General features: G+C 50.6%; 1 protein-coding gene and 5 long non-coding RNA genes across 14 annotated transcripts in view; 1 reads left to right on the top strand and 5 right to left on the bottom strand.

Annotated features, from left to right (window-relative positions):
• cwf19l1 (CWF19 like cell cycle control factor 1) overlaps positions 1–1,022 on the top strand; it is a 48,051-nt gene extending 47,029 nt beyond the window's left edge. The window contains exon 15 of the mRNA XM_055937174.1: positions 6–1,022. Within this exon, the coding sequence (XP_055793149.1) occupies position 6 (1 nt within the window). The 3' untranslated portion in view covers positions 7–1,022. The remainder of the gene's footprint in view (positions 1–5) is intronic.
• A 1,731-nt stretch (positions 1,023–2,753) lies between these two features.
• On the bottom strand, positions 2,754–3,606 carry LOC129864876 (uncharacterized). Of its 2 annotated transcripts, none has more exons than XR_008761266.1 (4): positions 3,558–3,606; positions 3,175–3,228; positions 3,012–3,065; positions 2,754–2,840 (listed from the first exon to the last, which is right to left on the bottom strand). It is a non-coding gene; the product is annotated as an uncharacterized LOC129864876 (long non-coding RNA). The 2 variants fall into 2 exon arrangements; XR_008761267.1 differs by lacking the exon at positions 3,558–3,606 and adding an exon at positions 3,284–3,334.
• A 688-nt stretch (positions 3,607–4,294) lies between these two features.
• LOC129864875 (uncharacterized) lies at positions 4,295–5,733 on the bottom strand. Of its 2 annotated transcripts, XR_008761264.1 has the most exons (4): positions 4,919–4,970; positions 4,810–4,863; positions 4,645–4,698; positions 4,295–4,371 (listed from the first exon to the last, which is right to left on the bottom strand). It is a non-coding gene; the product is annotated as an uncharacterized LOC129864875 (long non-coding RNA). The 2 variants fall into 2 exon arrangements; XR_008761265.1 differs by lacking the exons at positions 4,295–4,371; positions 4,645–4,698; positions 4,919–4,970 and adding exons at positions 5,030–5,083; positions 5,683–5,733 and having other exon boundaries at positions 4,787–4,863.
• Positions 5,734–6,317: 584 nt separating this feature from the next.
• On the bottom strand, positions 6,318–8,158 carry LOC129864877 (uncharacterized). Of its 4 annotated transcripts, XR_008761271.1 has the most exons (5): positions 7,553–7,571; positions 7,164–7,273; positions 6,941–6,995; positions 6,778–6,831; positions 6,318–6,394 (listed from the first exon to the last, which is right to left on the bottom strand). It is a non-coding gene; the product is annotated as an uncharacterized LOC129864877 (long non-coding RNA). The 4 variants fall into 4 exon arrangements; XR_008761270.1 differs by lacking the exons at positions 6,941–6,995; positions 7,164–7,273; positions 7,553–7,571 and adding exons at positions 7,719–7,772; positions 8,109–8,158; XR_008761268.1 differs by lacking the exons at positions 6,941–6,995; positions 7,164–7,273; positions 7,553–7,571 and adding exons at positions 7,719–7,772; positions 7,999–8,048.
• Positions 8,159–9,858: 1,700 nt separating this feature from the next.
• On the bottom strand, positions 9,859–10,698 carry LOC129864878 (uncharacterized). Of its 3 annotated transcripts, XR_008761273.1 has the most exons (5): positions 10,649–10,698; positions 10,539–10,594; positions 10,320–10,373; positions 9,989–10,042; positions 9,859–9,933 (listed from the first exon to the last, which is right to left on the bottom strand). It is a non-coding gene; the product is annotated as an uncharacterized LOC129864878 (long non-coding RNA). The 3 variants fall into 3 exon arrangements; XR_008761274.1 differs by lacking the exons at positions 10,539–10,594; positions 10,649–10,698 and adding an exon at positions 10,595–10,645; XR_008761272.1 differs by lacking the exons at positions 10,539–10,594; positions 10,649–10,698 and adding an exon at positions 10,429–10,478.
• A 585-nt stretch (positions 10,699–11,283) lies between these two features.
• LOC129864880 (uncharacterized) lies at positions 11,284–11,909 on the bottom strand. 2 transcript variants are annotated; one of them, XR_008761275.1, is made up of 4 exons: positions 11,860–11,909; positions 11,642–11,696; positions 11,423–11,478; positions 11,284–11,367 (listed from the first exon to the last, which is right to left on the bottom strand). It is a non-coding gene; the product is annotated as an uncharacterized LOC129864880 (long non-coding RNA). The 2 variants fall into 2 exon arrangements; XR_008761276.1 differs by lacking the exon at positions 11,860–11,909 and adding an exon at positions 11,806–11,856.
• Between the last annotated feature and the right edge of the window lie 8,189 nt (positions 11,910–20,098).

A 20,098-nucleotide genomic window follows, 5' to 3' on the forward strand; every position in this document is an offset into this window, starting at 1 on the left:
GTTGAAACAACTAGAGCCAATGGGCACGTTGTAATCACAATTCACATCTTAATTGGCGCATTTCAAAAACCGTCCTTTTGTGAACTAGTTCTGTACGATGGTGATTGGTGGGGTTCTGTACGATGGTGATTGGTGGGGTCAATAAACCATCACTGGAGGATCCTCCCTCGTTGAATCTCCAGTTTGGGAACATTTAGTCAGTAGATTATAACGGACAGAACAGCCTCCAGGCATAAGGAGAATAGCTGCTGCCAACACCTCCACCATGTTTACCCCCCCCATCACCCCAGTATAGTGTAGCATGACGGAGCACCTCCAACATGTTGACCCCCCCATCACCCCAGTATAGTGTAGCATGACGGAGCACCTCCAACATGTTGACCCCCCCATCACCCCAGTATAGTGTAGCATGACGGAGCACCTCCAACATGTTGACCCCCCCATCACCCCAGTATAGTGTAGCATGACGGAGCACCTCCAACATGTTGACACCCCCCATCACCCCAGTATAGTGTAGCATGACGGAGCACCTCCAACATGTTGACCCCCCCCCATCACCCCAGTATAGTGTAGCATGACGGAGCACCTCCACCATGTTTACCCCCCCCCATCACCCCAGTATAGTGTAGCATGACGGAGCACCTCCAACATGTTGACACCCCCATCACCCCAGTATAGTGTAGCATGACGGAGCACCTCCACCATGTTTACCCCCCCCCATCACCCCAGTATAGTGTAGCATGACGGAGCACCTCCAACATGTTGACACCCCCATCACTCCAGTATAGTGTAGCATGACGGAGCACCTCCACCATGTTGACCCCCCCATCACCCCAGTATAGTGTAGCATGACGGAGCACCTCCAACATGTTTACACCCCCATCACCCCAGTATAGTGTAGCATGACGGAGCACCTCCAACATGTTGACCCCCCCCATCACCCCAGTATAGTGTAGCATGACGGAGCACCTCCAACATGTTGACCCCCCCCCCATCACCCCAGTATAGTGTAGCATGACGGAGCACCTCCAACATGTTTACCCCCCCCCCATCACCCCAGTATAGTGTAGCATGACGGAGCACCTCCACCATGTTGACCCCCCCATCACCCCAGTATAGTGTAGCATGACGGAGCACCTCCACCATGTTGACCCCCCCATCACCCCAGTATAGTGTAGCATGACGGAGCACCTCCACCATGTTGACCCCCCCATCACCCCAGTATAGTGTAGCATGACGGAGCACCTCCAACATGTTGACCCCCCCATCACCCCAGTATAGTGTAGCATGACGGAGCACCTCCACCATGTTGACCCCCCCATCACCCCAGTATAGTGTAGCATGACGGAGCACCTCCACCATGTTGACCCCCCCATCACCCCAGTATAGTGTAGCATGACGGAGCACCTCCACCATGTTGACCCCCCCATCACCCCAGTATAGTGTAGCATGACGGAGCACCTCCACCATGTTGACCCCCCCATCACCCCAGTATAGTGTAGCATGACGGAGCACCTCCACCATGTTGACCCCCCCATCACCCCAGTATAGTGTAGCATGACGGAGCACCTCCAACATGTTGACCCCCCCATCACCCCAGTATAGTGTAGCATGACGGAGCACCTCCACCATGTTTACCCCCCCCCCCCCCATCACCCCAGTATAGTGTAGCATGACGGAGCACCTCCAACATGTTGACCCCCCCCCATCACCCCAGTATAGTGTAGCATGACGGAGCACCTCCACCATGTTGACCCCCCCCATCACCCCAGTATAGTGTAGCATGACGGAGCACCTCCAACATGTTGACCCCCCCCCATCACCCCAGTATAGTGTAGCATGACGGAGCACCTCCACCATGTTGACCCCCCCCCCATCACCCCAGTATAGTGTAGCATGACGGAGCACCTCCACCATGTTTACCCCCCCCCCCCCCATCACCCCAGTATAGTGTAGCATGACGGAGCACCTCCAACATGTTGACACCCCCATCACTCCAGTATAGTGTAGCATGACGGAGCACCTCCACCATGTTGACCCCCCCATCACCCCAGTATAGTGTAGCATGACGGAGCACCTCCAACATGTTTACACCCCCATCACCCCAGTATAGTGTAGCATGACGGAGCACCTCCAACATGTTGACCCCCCCCATCACCCCAGTATAGTGTAGCATGACGGAGCACCTCCAACATGTTGACCCCCCCCCCATCACCCCAGTATAGTGTAGCATGACGGAGCACCTCCAACATGTTTACCCCCCCCCCATCACCCCAGTATAGTGTAGCATGACGGAGCACCTCCACCATGTTGACCCCCCCATCACCCCAGTATAGTGTAGCATGACGGAGCACCTCCACCATGTTGACCCCCCCATCACCCCAGTATAGTGTAGCATGACGGAGCACCTCCACCATGTTGACCCCCCCATCACCCCAGTATAGTGTAGCATGACGGAGCACCTCCAACATGTTGACCCCCCCATCACCCCAGTATAGTGTAGCATGACGGAGCACCTCCACCATGTTGACCCCCCCATCACCCCAGTATAGTGTAGCATGACGGAGCACCTCCACCATGTTGACCCCCCCATCACCCCAGTATAGTGTAGCATGACGGAGCACCTCCACCATGTTGACCCCCCCATCACCCCAGTATAGTGTAGCATGACGGAGCACCTCCACCATGTTGACCCCCCCATCACCCCAGTATAGTGTAGCATGACGGAGCACCTCCACCATGTTGACCCCCCCATCACCCCAGTATAGTGTAGCATGACGGAGCACCTCCAACATGTTGACCCCCCCATCACCCCAGTATAGTGTAGCATGACGGAGCACCTCCACCATGTTTACCCCCCCCCCCCCATCACCCCAGTATAGTGTAGCATGACGGAGCACCTCCAACATGTTGACCCCCCCCCATCACCCCAGTATAGTGTAGCATGACGGAGCACCTCCACCATGTTGACCCCCCCCATCACCCCAGTATAGTGTAGCATGACGGAACACCTCCAACATGTTGACCCCCCCATCACCCCAGTATAGTGTAGCATGACGGAGCACCTCCACCATGTTGACCCCCCCCATCACCCCAGTATAGTGTAGCATGACGGAGCACCTCCACCATGTTTACCCCCCCATCACCCCAGTATAGTGTAGCATGACGGAGCACCTCCAACATGTTGACCCCCCCATCACCCCAGTATAGTGTAGCATGACGGAGCACCTCCACCATGTTGACCCCCCCCATCACCCCAGTATAGTGTAGCATGACGGAGCACCTCCACCATGTTTACCCCCCCATCACCCCAGTATAGTGTAGCATGACGGAGCACCTCCACCATGTTTACCCCCCCATCACCCCAGTATAGTGTAGCATGACGGAGCACCTCCACCATGTTGACCCCCCCCATCACCCCAGTATAGTGTAGCATGACGGAGCACCTCCACCATGTTGACCCCCCCCATCACCCCAGTATAGTGTAGCATGACGGAGCACCTCCACCATGTTGACCCCCCCCCATCACCCCAGTATAGTGTAGCATGACGGAGCACCTCCAACATGTTGACCCCCCCATCACCCCAGTATAGTGTAGCATGACGGAGCACCTCCAACATGTTTACCCCCCCCCATCACCCCAGTATAGTGTAGCATGACGGAGCACCTCCACCATGTTGACCCCCCCATCACCCCAGTATAGTGTAGCATGACGGAGCACCTCCAACATGTTGACCCCCCCATCACCCCAGTATAGTGTAGCATGACGGAGCACCTCCACCATGTTGACCCCCCCATCACCCCAGTATAGTGTAGCATGACGGAGCACCTCCACCATGTTGACCCCCCCATCACCCCAGTATAGTGTAGCATGACGGAGCACCTCCAACATGTTTACCCCCCCATCACCCCAGTATAGTGTAGCATGACGGAGCACCTCCACCATGTTGACCCCCCCATCACCCCAGTATAGTGTAGCATGACGGAGCACCTCCACCATGTTGACCCCCCCATCACCCCAGTATAGTGTAGCATGACGGAGCACCTCCAACATGTTGACCCCCCCATCACCCCAGTATAGTGTAGCATGACGGAGCACCTCCAACATGTTTACCCCCCCATCACCCCAGTATAGTGTAGCATGACGGAGCACCTCCACCATGTTGACCCCCCCATCACCCCAGTATAGTGTAGCATGACGGAGCACCTCCACCATGTTGACCCCCCCCCATCACCCCAGTATAGTGTAGCATGACGGAGCACCTCCACCATGTTGACCCCCCCATCACCCCAGTATAGTGTAGCATGACGGAGCACCTCCAACATGTTGACCCCCCCATCACCCCAGTATAGTGTAGCATGACGGAGCACCTCCACCATGTTGACCCCCCCATCACCCCAGTATAGTGTAGCATGACGGAGCACCTCCACCATGTTGACCCCCCCATCACCCCAGTATAGTGTAGCATGACGGAGCACCTCCACCATGTTTACCCCCCCATCACCCCAGTATAGTGTAGCATGACGGAGCACCTCCACCATGTTGACCCCCCCATCACCCCAGTATAGTGTAGCATGACGGAGCACCTCCACCATGTTGACCCCCCCCCCATCACCCCAGTATAGTGTAGCATGACGGAGCACCTCCAACATGTTGACCCCCCCATCACCCCAGTATAGTGTAGCATGACGGAGCACCTCCAACATGTTGACCCCCCCCATCACCCCAGTATAGTGTAGCATGACGGAGCACCTCCAACATGTTGACCCCCCCCCATCACCCCAGTATAGTGTAGCATGACGGAGCACCTCCAACATGTTGACCCCCCCATCACCCCAGTATAGTGTAGCATGACGGAGCACCTCCAACATGTTTACCCCCCCCATCACCCCAGTATAGTGTAGCATGACGGAGCACCTCCAACATGTTGACCCCCCCCCCATCACCCCAGTATAGTGTAGCATGACGGAGCACCTCCACCATGTTGACCCCCCCATCACCCCAGTATAGTGTAGCATGACGGAGCACCTCCAACATGTTGACCCCCCCATCACCCCAGTATAGTGTAGCATGACGGAGCACCTCCAACATGTTTACCCCCCCCATCACCCCAGTATAGTGTAGCATGACGGAGCACCTCCACCATGTTGACACCCCCATCACCCCAGTATAGTGTAGCATGACGGAGCACCTCCACCATGTTGACCCCCCCATCACCCCAGTATAGTGTAGCATGACGGAGCACCTCCACCATGTTGACCCCCCCCATCACCCCAGTATAGTGTAGCATGACGGAGCACCTCCACCATGTTGACCCCCCCATCACCCCAGTATAGTGTAGCATGACGGAGCACCTCCACCATGTTGACCCCCCCATCACCCCAGTATAGTGTAGCATGACGGAGCACCTCCACCATGTTGACCCCCCCCATCACCCCAGTATAGTGTAGCATGACGGAGCACCTCCACCATGTTGACCCCCCCATCACCCCAGTATAGTGTAGCATGACGGAGCACCTCCAACATGTTTACCCCCCCATCACCCCAGTATAGTGTAGCATGACGGAGCACCTCCACCATGTTGACACCCCCCATCACCCCAGTATAGTGTAGCATGACGGAGCACCTCCAACATGTTTACCCCCCCCATCACCCCAGTATAGTGTAGCATGACGGAGCACCTCCAACATGTTGACCCCCCCATCACCCCAGTATAGTGTAGCATGACGGAGCACCTCCAACATGTTGACCCCCCCATCACCCCAGTATAGTGTAGCATGACGGAGCACCTCCACCATGTTGACCCCCCCATCACCCCAGTATAGTGTAGCATGACGGAGCACCTCCACCATGTTTACCCCCCCCCCATCACCCCAGTATAGTGTAGCATGACGGAGCACCTCCAACATGTTGACCCCCCCCATCACCCCAGTATAGTGTAGCATGACGGAGCACCTCCACCATGTTGACCCCCCCCCCATCACCCCAGTATAGTGTAGCATGACGGAGCACCTCCAACATGTTGACCCCCCCATCACCCCAGTATAGTGTAGCATGACGGAGCACCTCCACCATGTTGACCCCCCCATCACCCCAGTATAGTGTAGCATGACGGAGCACCTCCACCATGTTGACCCCCCCCATCACCCCAGTATAGTGTAGCATGACGGAGCACCTCCACCATGTTGACCCCCCCCATCACCCCAGTATAGTGTAGCATGACGGAGCACCTCCAACATGTTTACCCCCCCCATCACCCCAGTATAGTGTAGCATGACGGAGCACCTCCAACATGTTGACCCCCCCATCACCCCAGTATAGTGTAGCATGACGGAGCACCTCCAACATGTTGACCCCCCCATCACCCCAGTATAGTGTAGCATGACGGAGCACCTCCACCATGTTGACCCCCCCATCACCCCAGTATAGTGTAGCATGACGGAGCACCTCCACCATGTTGACCCCCCCATCACCCCAGTATAGTGTAGCATGACGGAGCACCTCCACCATGTTTACCCCCCCATCACCCCAGTATAGTGTAGCATGACGGAGCACCTCCAACATGTTTACCCCCCCATCACCCCAGTATAGTGTAGCATGACGGAGCACCTCCACCATGTTGACCCCCCCCATCACCCCAGTATAGTGTAGCATGACGGAGCACCTCCACCATGTTGACCCCCCCCCATCACCCCAGTATAGTGTAGCATGACGGAGCACCTCCACCATGTTGACCCCCCCCCATCACCCCAGTATAGTGTAGCATGACGGAGCACCTCCAACATGTTGACCCCCCCATCACCCCAGTATAGTGTAGCATGACGGAGCACCTCCACCATGTTTACCCCCCCCATCACCCCAGTATAGTGTAGCATGACGGAGCACCTCCACCATGTTTACCCCCCCATCACCCCAGTATAGTGTAGCATGACGGAGCACCTCCAACATGTTGACCCCCCCCATCACCCCAGTATAGTGTAGCATGACGGAGCACCTCCAACATGTTGACCCCCCCCCCATCACCCCAGTATAGTGTAGCATGACGGAGCACCTCCAACATGTTTACCCCCCCCCATCACCCCAGTATAGTGTAGCATGACGGAGCACCTCCAACATGTTGACACCCCCCATCACCCCAGTATAGTGTAGCATGACGGAGCACCTCCAACATGTTGACCCCCCCCATCACCCCAGTATAGTGTAGCATGACGGAGCACCTCCACCATGTTGACCCCCCCCATCACCCCAGTATAGTGTAGCATGACGGAGCACCTCCACCATGTTTACCCCCCCCCCATCACCCCAGTATAGTGTAGCATGACGGAGCACCTCCAACATGTTTACCCCCCCCCATCACCCCAGTATAGTGTAGCATGACGGAGCACCTCCAACATGTTGACCCCCCCCATCACCCCAGTATAGTGTAGCATGACGGAGCACCTCCACCATGTTGACCCCCCCCCATCACCCCAGTATAGTGTAGCATGACGGAGCACCTCCAACATGTTGACCCCCCCCATCACCCCAGTATAGTGTAGCATGACGGAGCACCTCCAACATGTTGACCCCCCCCATCACCCCAGTATAGTGTAGCATGACGGAGCACCTCCAACATGTTGACCCCCCCCATCACCCCAGTATAGTGTAGCATGACGGAGCACCTCCACCATGTTGACACCCCCCCATCACCCCAGTATAGTGTAGCATGACGGAGCACCTCCAACATGTTGACCCCCCCATCACCCCAGTATAGTGTAGCATGACGGAGCACCTCCACCATGTTGACCCCCCCCATCACCCCAGTATAGTGTAGCATGACGGAGCACCTCCAACATGTTGACACCCCCCCCATCACCCCAGTATAGTGTAGCATGACGGAGCACCTCCACCATGTTTACCCCCCCCCCATCACCCCAGTATAGTGTAGCATGACGGAGCACCTCCACCATGTTTACCCCCCCCCCATCACCCCAGTATAGTGTAGCATGACGGAGCACCTCCAACATGTTGACCCCCCCCATCACCCCAGTATAGTGTAGCATGACGGAGCACCTCCAACATGTTGACCCCCCCCATCACCCCAGTATAGTGTAGCATGACGGAGCACCTCCAACATGTTTACCCCCCCCATCACCCCAGTATAGTGTAGCATGACGGAGCACCTCCACCATGTTTACCCCCCCCCATCACCCCAGTATAGTGTAGCATGACGGAGCACCTCCACCATGTTTACCCCCCCCCATCACCCCAGTATAGTGTAGCATGACGGAGCACCTCCACCATGTTGACCCCCCCATCACCCCAGTATAGTGTAGCATGACGGAGCACCTCCACCATGTTGACCCCCCCATCACCCCAGTATAGTGTAGCATGACGGAGCACCTCCAACATGTTTACACCCCCCATCACCCCAGTATAGTGTAGCATGACGGAGCACCTCCACCATGTTGACCCCCCCCATCACCCCAGTATAGTGTAGCATGACGGAGCACCTCCACCATGTTGACCCCCCCCCATCACCCCAGTATAGTGTAGCATGACGGAGCACCTCCACCATGTTGACCCCCCCCATCACCCCAGTATAGTGTAGCATGACGGAGCACCTCCACCATGTTGACCCCCCCCCATCACCCCAGTATAGTGTAGCATGACGGAGCACCTCCAACATGTTTACCCCCCCCCCATCACCCCAGTATAGTGTAGCATGACGGAGCACCTCCACCATGTTGACCCCCCCCCATCACCCCAGTATAGTGTAGCATGACGGAGCACCTCCAACATGTTGACCCCCCCCATCACCCCAGTATAGTGTAGCATGACGGAGCACCTCCAACATGTTGACCCCCCCCATCACCCCAGTATAGTGTAGCATGACGGAGCACCTCCACCATGTTGACCCCCCCCATCACCCCAGTATAGTGTAGCATGACGGAGCACCTCCACCATGTTGACCCCCCCCCATCACCCCAGTATAGTGTAGCATGACGGAGCACCTCCACCATGTTTACCCCCCCCCATCACCCCAGTATAGTGTAGCATGACGGAGCACCTCCACCATGTTGACCCCCCCCATCACCCCAGTATAGTGTAGCATGACGGAGCACCTCCAACATGTTGACCCCCCCCATCACCCCAGTATAGTGTAGCATGACGGAGCACCTCCAACATGTTGACCCCCCCCATCACCCCAGTATAGTGTAGCATGACGGAGCACCTCCACCATGTTGACCCCCCCCCATCACCCCAGTATAGTGTAGCATGACGGAGCACCTCCACCATGTTTACCCCCCCCATCACCCCAGTATAGTGTAGCATGACGGAGCACCTCCAACATGTTTACCCCCCCCCATCACCCCAGTATAGTGTAGCATGACGGAGCACCTCCACCATGTTGACCCCCCCCATCACCCCAGTATAGTGTAGCATGACGGAGCACCTCCACCATGTTGACCCCCCCATCACCCCAGTATAGTGTAGCATGACGGAGCACCTCCACCATGTTGACCCCCCCCATCACCCCAGTATAGTGTAGCATGACGGAGCACCTCCAACATGTTTACCCCCCCCATCACCCCAGTATAGTGTAGCATGACGGAGCACCTCCAACATGTTGACCCCCCCCATCACCCCAGTATAGTGTAGCATGACGGAGCACCTCCAACATGTTTACCCCCCCCATCACCCCAGTATAGTGTAGCATGACGGAGCACCTCCACCATGTTGACCCCCCCCATCACCCCAGTATAGTGTAGCATGACGGAGCACCTCCACCATGTTGACCCCCCCCCATCACCCCAGTATAGTGTAGCATGACGGAGCACCTCCACCATGTTGACCCCCCCCATCACCCCAGTATAGTGTAGCATGACGGAGCACCTCCAACATGTTGACCCCCCCCCATCACCCCAGTATAGTGTAGCATGACGGAGCACCTCCAACATGTTTACCCCCCCCATCACCCCAGTATAGTGTAGCATGACGGAGCACCTCCAACATGTTGACCCCCCCATCACCCCAGTATAGTGTAGCATGACGGAGCACCTCCAACATGTTGACCCCCCCCATCACCCCAGTATAGTGTAGCATGACGGAGCACCTCCACCATGTTGACCCCCCCCATCACCCCAGTATAGTGTAGCATGACGGAGCACCTCCAACATGTTGACCCCCCCCATCACCCCAGTATAGTGTAGCATGACGGAGCACCTCCACCATGTTTACCCCCCCCCCATCACCCCAGTATAGTGTAGCATGACGGAGCACCTCCACCATGTTGACCCCCCCCATCACCCCAGTATAGTGTAGCATGACGGAGCACCTCCAACATGTTGACCCCCCCATCACCCCAGTATAGTGTAGCATGACGGAGCACCTCCAACATGTTGACCCCCCCCATCACCCCAGTATAGTGTAGCATGACGGAGCACCTCCACCATGTTGACCCCCCCCATCACCCCAGTATAGTGTAGCATGACGGAGCACCTCCAACATGTTGACCCCCCCCATCACCCCAGTATAGTGTAGCATGACGGAGCACCTCCAACATGTTGACCCCCCCCCATCACCCCAGTATAGTGTAGCATGACGGAGCACCTCCAACATGTTTACCCCCCCATCACCCCAGTATAGTGTAGCATGACGGAGCACCTCCACCATGTTTACCCCCCCCCCATCACCCCAGTATAGTGTAGCATGACGGAGCACCTCCAACATGTTTACCCCCCCCCATCACCCCAGTATAGTGTAGCATGACGGAGCACCTCCAACATGTTGACCCCCCCCCATCACCCCAGTATAGTGTAGCATGACGGAGCACCTCCACCATGTTTACCCCCCCCCATCACCCCAGTATAGTGTAGCATGACGGAGCACCTCCACCATGTTTACCCCCCCCATCACCCCAGTATAGTGTAGCATGACGGAGCACCTCCACCATGTTGACCCCCCCATCACCCCAGTATAGTGTAGCATGACGGAGCACCTCCAACATGTTTACCCCCCCCATCACCCCAGTATAGTGTAGCATGACGGAGCACCTCCAACATGTTGACCCCCCCCCATCACCCCAGTATAGTGTAGCATGACGGAGCACCTCCAACATGTTTACCCCCCCCATCACCCCAGTATAGTGTAGCATGACGGAGCACCTCCACCATGTTGACCCCCCCCATCACCCCAGTATAGTGTAGCATGACGGAGCACCTCCAACATGTTTACCCCCCCATCACCCCAGTATAGTGTAGCATGACGGAGCACCTCCACCATGTTGACCCCCCCCATCACCCCAGTATAGTGTAGCATGACGGAGCACCTCCAACATGTTGACCCCCCCCATCACCCCAGTATAGTGTAGCATGACGGAGCACCTCCACCATGTTTACCCCCCCCATCACCCCAGTATAGTGTAGCATGACGGAGCACCTCCAACATGTTGACCCCCCCCCATCACCCCAGTATAGTGTAGCATGACGGAGCACCTCCACCATGTTTACCCCCCCATCACCCCAGTATAGTGTAGCATGACGGAGCACCTCCACCATGTTGACCCCCCCATCACCCCAGTATAGTGTAGCATGACGGAGCACCTCCACCATGTTGACCCCCCCCATCACCCCAGTATAGTGTAGCATGACGGAGCACCTCCAACATGTTGACCCCCCCCATCACCCCAGTATAGTGTAGCATGACGGAGCACCTCCACCATGTTTACCCCCCCCATCACCCCAGTATAGTGTAGCATGACGGAGCACCTCCACCATGTTGACCCCCCCATCACCCCAGTATAGTGTAGCATGACGGAGCACCTCCACCATGTTTACCCCCCCATCACCCCAGTATAGTGTAGCATGACGGAGCACCTCCAACATGTTGACCCCCCCCATCACCCCAGTATAGTGTAGCATGACGGAGCACCTCCACCATGTTGACCCCCCCATCACCCCAGTATAGTGTAGCATGACGGAGCACCTCCACCATGTTGACCCCCCCATCACCCCAGTATAGTGTAGCATGACGGAGCACCTCCACCATGTTTACCCCCCCCCCCCATCACCCCAGTATAGTGTAGCATGACGGAGCACCTCCAACATGTTGACACCCCCATCACCCCAGTATAGTGTAGCATGACGGAGCACCTCCAACATGTTGACCCCCCCAACACCCCAGTATAGTGTAGCATGACGGAGCACCTCCAACATGTTGACCCCCCCATCACCCCAGTATAGTGTAGCATGACGGAAACAAAGAAATCTCCCGTCTGCATTCAGCTGTTTCTGACCGGGACAAAGAAGCTCAGAGCGATAGGTAGACAATGTTTATATTTTTTACAGTCTTTGGGTTTCTAGCGTGGATATGTGTCCATTCTCGGGGGTTGAGAACAGGGCCTTTCAGCACCTCGTCATATTGTCTTTGGGTTTCTAGCGTGGATATGTGTCCATTCTCGGGGGTTGAGAACAGGGCTTTTCAGCACCTCGTCATATTGTCTTTGGGTTTCTAGCGTGGATATGTGTCCATTCTCGGGGGTTGAGAACAGGCCTTTCAGCACCTCGTCATATTGTCTTTGGGTTTCTAGCGTGGATATGTGTCCATTCTCGGGGGTTGAGAACAGGGCCTTTCAGCACCTCGTCAAATTGTCTTTGGGTTTCTAGCGTGGATATGTGTCCATTCTCGGGGGTTGAGAACAGGGCCTTTCAGCACCTCGTCAAATTGTCTTTGGGTTTCTAGCGTGGATATGTGTCCATTCTCGGGGGTTGAGAACAGGCCTTTCAGCACCTCGTCATATTGTCTTTGGGTTTCTAGCGTGGATATGTGTCCATTCTCGGGGGTTGAGAACAGGGCCTTTCAGCACCTCGTCAAATTGTCTTTGGGTTTCTAGCGTGGATATGTGTCCATTCTCGGGGGTTGAGAACAGGGCCTTTCAGCACCTCGTCATATTGTCTTTGGGTTTCTAGCGTGGATATGTGTCCATTCTCGGGGGTTGAGAACAGGCCTTTCAGCACCTCGTCATATTGTCTTTGGGTTTCTAGCGTGGATATGTGTCCATTCTCGGGGGTTGAGAACAGGGCCTTTCAGCACCTCGTCAAATTGTCTTTGGGTTTCTAGCGTGGATATGTGTCCATTCTCGGGGGTTGAGAACAGGCCTTTCAGCACCTCGTCATATTGTCTTTGGGTTTCTAGCGTGGATATGTGTCCATTCTCGGGGGTTGAGAACAAGGCCTTTCAGCACCTCGTCATATTGTCTTTGGGTTTCTAGCGTGGATATGTGTCCATTCTCGGGGGTTGAGAACAGGCCTTTCAGCACCTCGTCATATTGTCTTTGGGTTTCTAGCGTGGATATGTGTCCATTCTCGGGGGTTGAGAACAAGGCCTTTCAGCACCTCGTCAAATTGGCTCCACCCCCACGCTACCAACTTCCCTCTTTCATTCATTTTCATAAAACGGGGAGGACCAACTTTTATATAAGCAGGCCAAAGTTTTCAATGAATTGGCCAATGTGTGCTTAGTGACAGCCCGTCACATGACCCCGGAGTAGGAGACGTACCACGCTACAGACACGCCCCCTTTATAAAAGTGCTGGAGGCAGTGTCGTGGTGCGTTTGGAAACACCTGGGAAGTTGCCACATACGACTGGGTTAAATGTACTTCAATGGTAACTACTGGAGGCAGTGTCGTGGTGCGTTTGGAAACACCTGGGAAGTTACCACATACGACTGGGTTAAATGTACTTCAATGGTAACTACTGGTGGCAGTGTCGTGGTGCGTTTGGAAACACCTGGGAAGTTACCACATACGACTGGGTTAAATGTACTTCAATGGTAACTACTGGTGGCAGTGTCGTGGTGCGTTTGGAAACACCTGGGAAGTTACCACATACGACTGGGTTAAATGTACTTCAATGGTAACTACTGGTGGCAGTGTCGTGGTGCGTTTGGAAACACCTGGGAAGTTGCCACATACGACTGGGTTAAATGTACTTCAAAGTCCCTCCAACTGGTAATTACTGGTGGGAAACTATCATTGTGAGCACCCACTTCTCCCACATGCTGACCTCACCTACTAAAGGACATTTTCGGCAGTTAAATGCAACAAAACATTTATAAATATCAGTCTGTGAATGTGGTTTTTGAACTATAATTTGTTTACAAGCATGATAGCTGTAATTATAGGTTGACGCAGCTCGTTGGCCGTTAGCCAATCGGTGATTCTCTACAAGTTCAAACCACATGAATATTCCCACTGGTATTTATGACTACACAACTGGTAAATGGCCTCATGGGTAGAAACATCAGAGTGGAAACGTGAGAGGCCCAACATAACGGTGTGAACATTGGTAAATGGCCTCATGGTTAGAAACGCAGCATCAGAAACGTGAGAGGCCCAACATAGCGGTGTGAACATTGTGAAGGGCATTTAATTTGGTGGCGGAGTTGAGATCTTCCCTTAGTAATGCACTTCCTGCCTTCTCTGTTTTTACTTCAAGCCAACCGTCTGAAATAGTCGTTTTCACAATGTGCAGATAAATCAGTGTCGTCGTTTTGTACAAGGTCCCTGATTAAAAGCCTTTTTTGTATGTTTGTTCTGAGTCTTGATTTCCTACTCAAAGCTTTGCCAGCATGCCGTGTGTTAGAAGAGAGGATGGAAGTCTCTTTGGTGTTGGAGCTTCCTGATGACTCATCCATCTGTAGGGGCTCATCCTGACCAGCAGAGGGCACCATCTACTTCACCAGGGGTATGTTACTAACTAAGGACTAGTTCACCTGGAGTATATAACTAAGGACTAGTTCACCTGGAGTATATAACTAAGGACTAGTTCACCAGGGGTATATTACTAACTAAGGACTAGTTCACCAGAGGTATATTACTAACTAAGGACTAGTTCACCAGGGGTATATTACTAACTAAGGACTAGTTCACCAGGGGTATATTACTAACTAAGGACTAGTTCACCAGGGGTATATTACTAACTAAGGACTAGTTCACCAGGGGTATATTACTAACTAAGGACTAGTTCACCAGGGGTATATTACTAAGGACTTAGTTCACCAGGGGTATATTACTAACTAAGGACTAGTTCACCAGGGGTATATTACTAAGGACTAGTTCACCAGGGGTATATTACTAAGGACTTAGTTCACCAGGGGTATATTACTAACTAAGGACTAGTTCACCAGGGGTATATTACTAAGGACTAGTTCACCAGGGGTATATTACTAACTAAGGACTAGTTCACCAGAGGTATATTACTAATGACTAGTTCACCAGGGGTATATTACTAACTAAGGACAACTTCACCAGGGGTATATTACTAAGGACTAGTTCACCAGGGGTATATTACTAACGACTAGTTCACCAGGGGTATATTACTAACGACTAGTTCACCAGGGGTATATTACTAACTAAGGACTTAGTTCACCAGGGGTATATTACTAACTAAGGACTAGTTCACCAGGGGTATATTACTAACTAAGGACAACTTCACCAGGGGTATATTACTAAGGACTAGTTCACCAGGGGTATATTACTAACGACTAGTTCACCAGGGGTATATTACTAACTAATGACTAGTTCACCAGGGGTATATTACTAACGACTAGTTCACCAGGGGTATATTACTAACTAAGGACTTAGTTCACCAGGGGTATATTACTAACTAAGGACTAGTTCACCAGGGGTATATTACTAACTAAGGACTAGTTCACCAGGGGTATATTACTAACTAAGAACTTAGTTCACCAGGGGTATATTACTGACTAAGGACTAGTTCACCAGGGGTATATTACCAAGGACTAGTTCACCAGGGGTATATTACTAATTAAGGACTCGTTCACCAGGGGTATATTACTAAGGACTAGTTCACCAGGGGTATATTACTAACTAAGGACTAGTTCACCAGAGGTATATTACTCAGGACTAGTTCACCAGAGGTATATTACTCAGGACTTAGTTTACCAGGGGTATATTACTAACTAAGGACTAGTTCACCAGGGGTATATTACTAAGGACTAGTTCACCAGGGGTATATTACTAACTAACGACTAGTTCACCAGGGGTATATTACTAACTAAGGACTAGTTCGCCAGGGGTATATTACTAACTAAGGACTAGTTCACCAGGGGTATATTGCTAACTAAGGACTAGTTCACCAGGGGTATATTACTAACTAAGGACTAGTTCACCAGGAGTATATTACTAACTAAGGACTAGTTCACCAGGGGTATATTACTAATGACTAGTTCAACAGAGGTATATTACTAATGACTAGTTCACCAGGGGTATATTACTAACTAAGGACTAGTTCACCAGGGGTATATTACTAAGGACTAGTTCACCAGGGGTATATTACTAAGGACAAGTTCACCAGGGGTATATTACTAAGGACAAGTTCACCAGGGGTATATTACTAAGGACTTAGTTCACCAGGAGTATATTACTAACTAAGGACTAGTTCACCAGGGGTATATTACTAATGACTAGTTCAACAGAGGTATATTACTAATGACTAGTTCACCAGGGGTATATTACTAACTAAGGACTAGTTCACCAGGGGTATATTACTAAGGACTAGTTCACAAGGGGTATATTACTAACGACTAGTTCACCAGGGGTATATTACTAACTAATGACTAGTTCACCAGGGGTATATTACTAACGACTAGTTCACCAGGGGTATATTACTAACTAAGGACTTAGTTTACCAGGGGTATATTACTAACTAAGGACTAGTTCACAAGGGGTATATTACTAAAGACTAGTTCACCAGGGGTATATTACTAACTAAGGACTAGTTCACCAGGGGTATATTACTAACGACTAGTTCACCAGGGGTATATTACTAACTAAGGACTTAGTTTACCAGGGGTATATTACTAACTAAGGACTTAGTTTACCAGGGGTATATTACTAACTAAGGACTAGTTTACCAGGGGTATATTACTAACTAAGGACTAGTTCACCAGGGGTATATTACTAACTAAGGACTAGTTCACCAGGGGTATATTGCTAACTAAGGACTAGTTCACCAGGGGTATATTACTAACTAAGGACTAGTTCACCAGGGGTATATTACTAACTAAGGACTAGTTCACCAGGGGTATATTACTAAGGACTAGTTCACCAGGGGTATATTACTAACTAAGGACTAGTTCACCAGGGGTATATTACTAAGGACTAGTTCACCAGGGGTATATTACTAAGGACTAGTTCACCAGGGGTATATTACTAAGGACTAGTTCACCAGGGGTATATTACTAAGGACTAGTTCACCAGGGGTATATTACTAAGGACTAGTTCACCAGGGGTATATTACTAACTAAGGACTAGTTCACCAGGGGTATATTATTAACTAAGGACTTGTTCACCTGGGGTATATTACTAACTAAGGACTTAGTTAGTAATATACCACTGGTGAACTAAGTCCTTAGTTAGTAATATACCCCAGGTGAACTAGTCCTTAGTTAGTAATATACCACTGGTGAACTAAGGACTAGTTCACCAGGGGTATATTACTAACTAAGGACTAGTTCACCAGGGGTAAATTACTAAGGACTAGTTCACCAGGGGTATATTACTAAGGACTAGTTCACCAGGGGTATATTACTAAGGACTAGTTCACCAGGGGTATATTACTAAGGACTTAGTTCACCAGGAGTATATTACTAACTAAGGACTAGTTCACCAGGGGTATATTACTAATGACTAGTTCAACAGAGGTATATCACTGATGACTAGTTCACCAGGGGTATATTACTAACTAAGGACTAGTTCACCAGGGGTATATTACTAACTAAGGACTAGTTCACCAGGGGTATATTACTAACTAAGGACTAGTTCACCAGGGGTATATTACTAACTAAGGACTAGTTCACCAGGGGTATATTACTAACTAAGGACTAGTTCACCAGGGGTATATTATTAACTAAGGACTAGTTCACCTGGGGTATATTACTAACTAAGGACTTAGTTCACCAGGAGTATATTACTAACTAAGGACTAGTTCACCAGGGGTATATTACTAATGACTAGTTCAACAGAGGTATATTACTAAGGACTAGTTCACCAGGGGTATATTACTAAGGACTTAGTTCACCAGGAGTATATTACTAACTAAGGACTAGTTCACCAGGGGTATATTACTAATGACTAGTTCAACAGAGGTATATTACTAATGACTAGTTCACCAGGGGTATATTACTAACTAAGGACTAGTTCACCAGGGGTATATTACTAAGGACTAGTTCACAAGGGGTATATTACTAACGACTAGTTCACCAGGGGTATATTACTAACTAATGACTAGTTCACCAGGGGTATATTACTAACGACTAGTTCACCAGGGGTATATTACTAACTAAGGACTTAGTTTACCAGGGGTATATTACTAACTAAGGACTATTTCACCAGGGGTATATTACTAACTAAGGACTAGTTCACCAGGGGTATATTACTAACTAAGGACTTGTTCACCAGGGGTATATTACTAACTAAGGACTAGTTCACCAGGGGTATATTACTAACTAAGGACTAGTTCACCAGGGGTATATTACTAACTAAGGACTAGTTCACCAGGGGTATATTACTAACTAATGACTAGTTCACCAGGGGTATATTACTAACGACTAGTTCACCAGGGGTATATTACTAACTAAGGACTTAGTTTACCAGGGGTATATTACTAACTAAGGACTAGTTCACCAGGGGTATATTACTAACTAAGGACTAGTTCACCAGGGGTATATTACTAACTAAGGACTAGATCACCAGGGGTATATTACTAACTAAGGACTAGTTCACCAGGGGTATATTACTAACTAAGGACTAGTTCACCAGGGGTATATTACTAACTAAGGACTAGTTCACCAGGGGTATATTATTAACTAAGGACTAGTTCACCTGGGGTATATTACTAACTAAGGACTTAGTTCACCAGGGGTATATTACTAACTAAGGACTAGTTCACCAGGGGTATATTACCAAGGACTAGTTCACCAGGGGTATATTACTAATTAAGGACTAGTTCACCAGGGGTATATTACTAAGGACTAGTTCACCAGGGGTATATTACTAACTAAGGACTAGTTCACCAGAGGTATATTACTCAGGACTAGTTCACCAGAGGTATATTACTCAGGACTTAGTTTACCAGGGGTATATTACTAACTAAGGACTAGTTCACCAGGGGTATATAACTAAGGACTAGTTCACCAGGGGTATATTACTAACTAACGACTAGTTCACCAGGGGTATATTACTAACTAAGGACTAGTTCGCCAGGGGTATATTACTAACTAAGGACTAGTTCACCAGGGGTATATTACTAACTAAGGACTAGTTCACCAGGGGTATATTACTAAGGACTAGTTCACCAGGGGTATATTACTAAGGACTAGTTCACCAGGGGTATATTACTAAGGACTAGTTCACCAGGGGTATATTACTAAGGACTTAGTTCACCAGGAGTGTATTACTAACTAAGGACTAGTTCACCAGGGGTATATTACTAATGACTAGTTCAACAGAGGTATATTACTAATGACTAGTTCACCAGGGGTATATTACTGACTAAGGACTAGTTCACCAGGGGTATATTACTAAGGACTAGTTCACCAGGGGTATATTACTAAGGACTAGTTCACCAGGGGTATATTACTAGGGACAAGTTCACCAGGGGTATATTACTAAGGACTTAGTTCACCAGGAGTATATTACTAACTAAGGACTAGTTCACCAGGGGTATATTACTAATGACTAGTTCAACAGAGGTATATTACTAATGACTAGTTTACCAGGGGTATATTACTAACTAAGGACTAGTTCACCAGGGGTATATTACTAAGGACTAGTTCACAAGGGGTATATTACTAACGACTAGTTCACCAGGGGTATATTACTAACTAATGACTAGTTCACCAGGGGTATATTACTAACTAAGGACTTAGTTTACCAGGGGTATATTACTAACTAAGGACTAGTTCACAAGGGGTATATTACTAACGACTAGTTCACCAGGGGTATATTACTAACTAAGGACTAGTTCACCAGGGGTATATTACTAACGACTAGTTCACCAGGGGTATATTACTAACTAAGGACTTAGTTTAC

This window comes from Salvelinus fontinalis, chromosome 11 (genome assembly GCF_029448725.1).
Source record: "Salvelinus fontinalis isolate EN_2023a chromosome 11, ASM2944872v1, whole genome shotgun sequence".
In the NCBI taxonomy this organism is placed as follows: Eukaryota; Metazoa; Chordata; class Actinopteri; order Salmoniformes; family Salmonidae; genus Salvelinus; species Salvelinus fontinalis.